Source organism: Cyanistes caeruleus, chromosome 23 (assembly GCF_971803275.1).
Source record: "Cyanistes caeruleus chromosome 23, bCyaCae1.hap1.1, whole genome shotgun sequence".
Lineage (NCBI taxonomy): Eukaryota > Metazoa > Chordata > Aves > Passeriformes > Paridae > Cyanistes > Cyanistes caeruleus.
The window spans coordinates 5904211-5911675 of NC_141723.1; the positions used below are offsets into that span (position 1 = coordinate 5904211).

Below are 7465 nucleotides of genomic sequence, written 5' to 3' on the forward strand. Positions count from 1 at the left end.
GTTGATTATTGGTTTCAGAAGAGCCCAAGCCTGGGTGCTTGGCAGTGTCCCACGAATCCAGCACATCCCACTGGACTCTTACCACCATTATTTATACACAGAATTCAGGGTTAGTAACTTTACAAGTGCAGCCCCTCTCTGGGTTATTAATTCCCATACAAGTTGTGTCACCCCAGCCAATTCTGCCCCTGCTCTGGGGCAGGCTCAACACCTGGCCAGAGTCTTTCTGACCTGTAGGTGTGAATTTTGGTATTATAACTGAGATAGTTCAGCTCTAGGATATTTAAACCTTGGCTGTTTTTCCCAGCTAGCAATGTACACTCAGACACACATCAACATCTTGATTTATTACATGCCTAAAACTTGTCAGGGTGTCCTTGGCTAAGGGATGCAGCTGCTGTCTGTTCTCTTTGATTAGGTCTTTTTTGCTGATTGAGCTTGAAAATCTACAAAGATCTCACAGAGAGGAACATCCTGGCTCGGTATAATCCTGACACATTCCTCCTTTTGCGGAAGCACCCATTTAAAAAAAAAAAAAAAAAATAAATAAAAAAAATAAATAAATAAAAGAAAAAAGGGGGAAGTGCAGCGAGTGGGCTGGCGGTGACGGGAGCCCCTCGAGAATTTGGGGACGGCCGCTCGTCCCGGAGCCAGCAGGGGCGCCCAGATGTGCCCAGATGTGCTCAGATGTGCCCAGATGTGCCCAGATGTGCCCAGATGTGCCCAGCCAGGCGCCGCGGCCATTTCGGGGCTGCCCCGCCCTCACCTGCGCCAGGTGAGCGCCATGTTCCGGGGCTGAGCCCGGCCGGGATGCGGCTCCCAGGGGCGGCCCGCGGCCGCCTCCTCCTCCTCTTCCTCCCGCGGGGGGCTCTGCTGCTGCTCGGTAACGGGGGGCTCCGGGCCGGACGGGCCGGGAGCGCTCGGGATGCGGCGGCACGGATCCCTGGATGGTCCCGGGGCAGCGGGAGGCTCGGGAAGGGCGGTCCCGTGGTGCTGCATGCTCCGGGGGAGGTGGGAGGCTCGGACAGATGTCCTCCCGGGACCGAGGGAGCCGCTGGGAACGAGAGCTGGGAGCGCTCAGTGCTTTTGGCCCGGTGCGTGCGAAATTCAGGCCACAAACACAGGGCAGAATTGCTCTGAAGTACCTAAAGCCGGTGTTTCGCAAGCCCTCGGAGCCCCAGCTGAGCCCATTTCTCAGCTCTTTGTCTCCACATCTAAAATCCTGCGCTGGTACTGCCCAGGTGCCTGATTTGGAGCCGGTTCCAGTCCCACGGAAAATCCCTCAGGGAAGTTTTCTGCTTTCCTGCGAATTTCAGTGTTGGGGAGGGACTCACTGCTGTGCTTCAGTCTTTGAATTCCTGCACGCGTGTCGGTATTCTGGGGACAATTCCACACCTCGCAGGTAACAAGAAATGAATCCCTGCCTTTTGTGCCCGTTCCATCAGGTGTCTGCAATGCTCTTTCCCTGGAAATTAAAACCAGTCCTAAAGTCCGAGCTTTCGTGGGAGAGCAAGTGCTGCTGAAATGCTCCTTCAAATCCAGCTCCCCCATCACGGAGAGCCTGCTGGTGGACTGGACCTACCGCCCCCTCTCTGGGGGCCACATGGAGCCAGTAGGTGGAACAGGGCCATGCTGAAAATCCGAATTTTCTGTTTGCTTCGCTTGCCTGCTGCCTCGCTTTGCGCTTTGGGAGTCTCGTTGTTGCCTTCTTTCCCCTGGAAAAATTCCTTTGGTGTTCTCTGGGTGAAAAGGTATTCTAGGGAAACACAAAATAGCATAATAATGATGATGAAGTAGATAAATGTGGGGGCTTGTCATAAGTGCTGCATTGTGCAGTGCACGGAATGACTTTAAAGATTCAGCTGGTAGCTTTGTTTCCCTTAAATAGGAAATATTCACCCTGACTTCTTAATGTGTCATTATTTATTTCTGCAATGCAGAACCCAGTTCACTCTGCTTTCTTGGGTGAGTGTTTTACTGCCACAATTATTGCCTTTCTCTCCTTGCAGATTTTTCATTATCAGTCCGTCCCACACCCCACAACCGCGGGGAAGTTCAAAGACAGGATCTCCTGGGTTGGGAATGTTGCTAATGGTGATGCTTCCATCGCTATCCAAAGCCCAGAGCTCAGTGACAACGGCACTTTCATCTGCAGCGTGAAGAACCCTCCAGACGTTTATCACAACATTCCCCAGACGCTGCTGCTGGTTACAGAGAGGGGTAAGGCTCCCTGCCCAGAATTTGGCCTCACCCATGCGACAGAGCTGCTTTGTGGGATCCTGGAATTCTGAGAGTCACATGGGAAAGGCTCCCTGGACTTCCCACGCTGGAGTTTCAGCAGAGGTTACCTCAGCCCTGCTCTCTGAGCTCAGTGCTTTGAGAACTCGTGAATTGATTTGGGGCAGGAAGGGACAGGGGGAGCTGTGGTGATGGCAGGAATCAAAAGTGTCTCTTTGTTCACAAGTTTCAGCCTCCGCAAATTGCGGCAGAACAAGTTAAACATTGAGGAAACGCTGGCCTAAAAATAATCTCCACATCACAAGAGCTGATTGTCAGTAATAATTTCCTCATCTGCCCTGCGTGCCAGCCCTGCCCCAAATTCCCAGCTCAGCCGTGCTGATAGAACTGTGTCGTGCCCTGCCTTCCTCTGCAGCTCCCTCCACCTGAGCCTGCCTGGGCTGGCTCTGGGGACAGCAGAGCCCTGCAGGTGTGGGGACAGGAGCCCCACAGGTTTGGGGACCACAGGTTTGGGGACAGGAGCCCCACAGGTTTGGGGAGCACAGGTGTGGGGACAGGAGCCCCACAGGTTTGGGGAGCACAGGTGTGGGGACAGGAGCCCCAAAGATTTGGGGACCACAGGTTTGGTTCCAGGAGCCCCACAGGTTTGGGGAGCACAGGTTTGGGGACAGGAGCCCCACAGGTTTGGGGAGCACAGGTTTGGTTCCAGGAGCCCCACAGGTTTGGGGAGCACAGGTTTGGTGGAGCAGATGACAGGAGCCCCACAGATGTGGGGACAGGCTGTTTCCAGTCTGCCAGCCCTGTGTTCCAAATGGAAGAGCCACCAAGCTGTGCCCTGGCTCAGTGTTTGTCCCAGGGGCTCAGCCAAGCTGTCTCACTGGGTTTCAGGCCTGGCCTTCCAGCTGACCTCAGCAGCTCTGCTGTCCATCCTGGTGTTCCTCCCTTCTGCCCTCGTGGTCATTCTGCTGCTGGTGAGGATGGGGAGGAAATTCCGGGTGCTGAAGGAGAAAGGAAAATGTGGCTACAAGAAATCCTCCATTGAAGTGTCTGATGAGTAAGTCCTGGCTGGAGCCTGTATTTCCACTTTGGGGTGTTGGCCCTGGCACGAGGGATGATTTCCCCCCTGGCCTTCAGCACAAACCAACTGCAGTTTGGTCACTGGTGTCTGCTGCTCAGCCAGCAGGCTTGGGGAAATCTCCGTGCTGGAGCACAAACCGAGTGCTGCACATCCCCTTTTCTCTGTCCTTCGCGTGAGGAATGCCAGGGAACTGAAGCAGTTCAGGGTCAGACACATTTCACTTCTGTCTGAGGTTTGTTGGAGCCTGAGTCAGCAGCGTGTTTTGAGTGTGTGAGCTTTGTGTGCTGCATTTTGGGGTGAAGGCCCCATAACAGCAAAATAAACCCAATAATGTGGTGGCCTGAGCAGAGATGCCAGGTACTGAAGGAGCCTCAGAGACTGAACTCTCTTCTGTTCAATTCCCTGCAGAATGATTTTTTTTTTATTGCAGTCTGAATGTTTCGATGGGTGAGGTGAGATTTGCCAGTCAAAAAGCAACTTTTGTTTTAATCTTTGTGGCACTTAAGTGCCACCTTCAAAATGAGGCATCGAGAAGCTTTCAGATCTTCTGGCTGTGCTGAAAAACCTCCAGTTCCTTGTGGAATGACCAGAATTCACAGTCCAGAGGAGGTACTGGAATGTCTGGGGGGAAAAGTCCAACCTGATCCCGTGCTTTTCCTGCAGGCCTGAGCACACAGACACAGGCTGCTGCGGGGGAAAAATCAAGGAGTGGTGCCTGAACTGTGTGGTAAGTGCAAGTTGGAGTTTGACACAGTTTGGGTGCTCAAAGAAGGTGCTAAGAACAGCAGGTAGAGTGTCCTGACACCTCTGGGTGTCCAAAGTGTGCCCCAAAGGCTCCTCAGAGCTTCCCAGCTGTAGGGAGTGAGGGCTGCTGGTGGGGAAGCTGTCAGGGGATGCATCAAACTGATTTTTGATTTGACTTGATTGGAATCAGAGCTGTCATTTTAAGCTGACAAATCAGGGCTGAAGTGCCAGCTGCTGTGGGGTTTCTTTAGGGGAAGTTTGGGGTTGGCAGTGCTGGGGAAGGCAGGCCGTGACCCCTGGGCCCTCTGTGTTTTTGCAGAGGTGGTGAAGATCTTCCTCCTTTCACCTCATTCCGACAGGGCATTGCTAAACCCTCGCGGTTTGTTTGTTTGTTTCTGCTTTTTGTTTGTTGTGCTCTCTGAAGTGGTGGCTGCCCTCTAATTCTGCTGCTTCCCTTCCCACCCCAGCAGCAGCTCCTGTTCATCGGGTGCCTCGTGCTCCAGCTCCTGGCTGGTTTTGCCCTTGCTCTGTGTGAGTCCTGTGTGCTGGGATGGGCATTCCAGAGTAATTCCAATTCCAGAGGGCTTTCCTTCTTTCCCAGTGTCCTACAGAGCAGATTTACCTCAGGGGCACCTTTGCCTCTCATGTACGCAGTCAGGACGTGAGTTAAGGAGGATTTAAATATGTGTTGCAATCTTCCTAATGCCAGTGATTTAAAATGCCCTAAATGCCCAAGCCTTCAGACAGGCGCGTGCTGATGGTTTCTATTAGATACAGGATGAAAAACAGGCAATTACGTAAGTTGTACATAAAATATTTACAGTTCTGCATGAGATGAGGCAGGCACAGAGCTGCAGGGTTGGGAAGGAGGTTTTGGAGAGGTGCAGGAAGCAGGAAATGCCTCCTGCCAAAGGCAGAGTTGCCTCGGGAGGTGGAAGGGCTGTTCCGGGAATCTGGGAGGTGCCAGGAGGAGAGACAGGGAAGGATGGAGCTCCAGTTTGGTGAGGAAACGCTGCCAGGACATGGGAGAGCTCAAAAATTGAAAAATGTCCTCTCATCCTTTGGGAGGAGTCAAACTGGAATGATAAAATCCTGCTGCTTTCATGTAGAGTGTTTTGTCAGGTTTGATCCTTTGCTGTCTGATGTTGAAATATTTATCTGCTGCCCTCTAACGATTCTGCATTTTTGAGGTTTCTCTAATGCGCTTTCTCATGCTTCATACGTGACCAAACAATTAAAATTGCAAAGCCAATGGAAAAATCTCTTCAGACTGGAGATGTCTGGAGCATCAGTGAGATTTTGCTTGCAGAGCTGAGGAGTTTGGGTGAGCTCCCAGCTCGGAGCTGCAGAGCTGCTTGTGGGGACACCACCAAACGAGAGCTGTGGTTACAGCAAGCACGGCCTTCTGAAAGTGGGTGCTTGTCAGCCTGGCAAACAGTAATTTGTGCTGCTCACTGCTGGCTCTGCAGGGTAGTGCTGCACTTTCTGGTTCATCTTGAGCTGCTGCTTCTCTTAAAATGCATTTCACGTGTGGGTTACGGCGTGGTGATTGTGTCTGGGAGAAGTCAAACAGATTTAGCGCTTTTATTTATGTGTATATTTATATTTATACCAGTGTTTTTGCAAGTCCCCTGGCTTGTTCAAGCACAGCAGCATTTTAGGGAAGCATTTAGGCTCTTGCCAGAACCCAACCCATGCTCAGCACTTGGCTGAACTCATGACTTGATTCTTTTTTTCACACATAATCTCAGTTTCTCCCCATGTTCCCTGCTTAGGACACAGATGAGGAAGATCCTTACTGATGGAAGACTGCAGCTGTGGAAAAAGACTAAAATGCCAGCACTGAAAATCATGGTTAGATCCTTCCAGAGGCTGCTGGATAACCAGTTCAGATTGATAGGCGTGCTCTGTTCTCGGTGGATTGGAAGAATAATGCTGATGGAATAATTCACTCCTATTTAAGCACAAAATAATGATTTTCTAAAAATCTTTCTAATTTATTGGGGAAAGGAAAATTTCTTGCCCTGAGGTGTGCAGGGCCTACAGAAGCCCCAGTGCCTACAGTGCCAATGTGCCTTGGTTTTCCTACAAATTGGTTTGGTTTACTGGTTTGATTTTTTTGGTGACATCCCTCTTTTCCTGAGCCCTGCAAATCCAGCTTTTTGAAGTGAAGGCTTCTCCAGCTCTCTGGGCACTGACAAGGTTCATCCTCAGGTTTTTGGGAACTTACTGGCTCACACCAGTTTGATGAAGTGATATCTGGCATCCTCTGTCTTGGAGTGAAGAGAACCTACTGCTTTTGAAGTGTTATTTTATTCAGTTGCATCACTGGGTGCCTCTCCTTCTTGGAGAAGTGAAGCACAATTCATAGAAAACGATTTTTTTTCCTTTTTTTAAATCAGAAATGCAAATGGGGACTCTGTTTCTGGGGACACACAACCCCATCTACCTCAGCCACGGACTCAAGCACTGCCCAAAGGAATGTTCTGTTTGCAGTAGTTGTTTTCTTCCTCCCTTCTTCTAGGACCCATTTTAGGGAAATGGTTAATTGTGCAGCATTACTTCCCCTCGATGGAGGGCATTTCCTCTTTCACCAGCCTTATCCAACAATGAATGGCAGAGAGCAATGGAATTCATTCACTCAATCCCTAAAAAGCTTTTTGTTTTCTTTCTGTATCAGTCAAATATTCTCCTTTAACAGATGTGCTCCAGGTTTACTGTTGATTTTACTGTGCAATTACTAATAAATTGCATTATTCCATTCTGGGCTGTGTGTCTCTTTATTTGGTTAAATACAGCTGAACTCATAAAACTGCCTTCCTGAGGTGTGAAAATTGTCGTGTGATGATGGGTAGAAGTTTTTAGGGAGCAGATTTAACCCAAAAGGGAACAGCTACGGTCCCCCTTCAGCATCTCTGCTGGCTGCAGCTTCCAGGTGTGGTGAAGCTCTCACTAAGTAGGTCAGCTCTAGATCTGGGCTTCCAGATAAATGCATCTTTCTCCTGTCTACTATAAAGCAATATTTAAAATGTTTGTGCTCCCTGGTGACACAACATCTGTCAGCCAAAACTTTCCTGGGAAAGGCTGGTGCTGGGATCATGCAGCCTGGGGGAAGTGGCTTTGCTGTTCCACTCCCAGCACTCACACCCCACACGACTCCCCTGGGCAGCCAAAGGCTCTCTTTGTGCTGCAAAATGTGGATTTCAGCTCTGGCTCCTTGGCCATGGGCGTGCTGGATCCTGGGAAAATATTCCTGGTGAGCTGCAGCCTTGGAGCTGTGAATGGCGCTGAGCTTTCTCTGCTATGGAAACTTCTTGGTGTGCCCTCGAAGCCATGGCTCCTGGGATGGAGAGCAGAGTGATACTGGGATGGAGAGCAGTGGGATACTGGGATGGAGAGCAGTGG

General features: G+C 50.5%; 1 protein-coding gene across 1 annotated transcript; it reads left to right on the forward strand.

Annotated features, from left to right (window-relative positions):
* Nucleotides 1-779: 779 nt before the first annotated feature.
* Nucleotides 780-6821, forward strand: MPZL3 (myelin protein zero like 3). The gene is made up of 6 exons (XM_086861495.1): nucleotides 780-883; nucleotides 1446-1612; nucleotides 2010-2220; nucleotides 3127-3292; nucleotides 3980-4043; nucleotides 5836-6821. Exons 1-6 carry the CDS (start codon nucleotides 811-813, stop codon nucleotides 5860-5862), a joined length of 708 nt encoding a protein of 235 aa, XP_086717621.1. The 5' UTR covers nucleotides 780-810; the 3' UTR covers nucleotides 5863-6821.
* Nucleotides 6822-7465: the final 644 nt, after the last annotated feature.

What these genes read in the sequence shown, in the direction of transcription:
- MPZL3 (XM_086861495.1), top strand. Translation starts at nt 811, where the DNA reads ATGCGGCTCCCAGGGGCGGCCCGCGGCCGCCTCCTCCTCCTCTTCCTC. An exon ending in GGGGGCTCTGCTGCTGCTCG is followed by an intron (nt 884 to 1,445) that starts GTAACGGGGGGC and finishes CCGTTCCATCAG; the next exon opens with GTGTCTGCAATGCTCTTTCC. An exon ending in GCTGCTGGTTACAGAGAGGG is followed by an intron (nt 2,221 to 3,126) that starts GTAAGGCTCCCT and finishes ACTGGGTTTCAG; the next exon opens with GCCTGGCCTTCCAGCTGACC.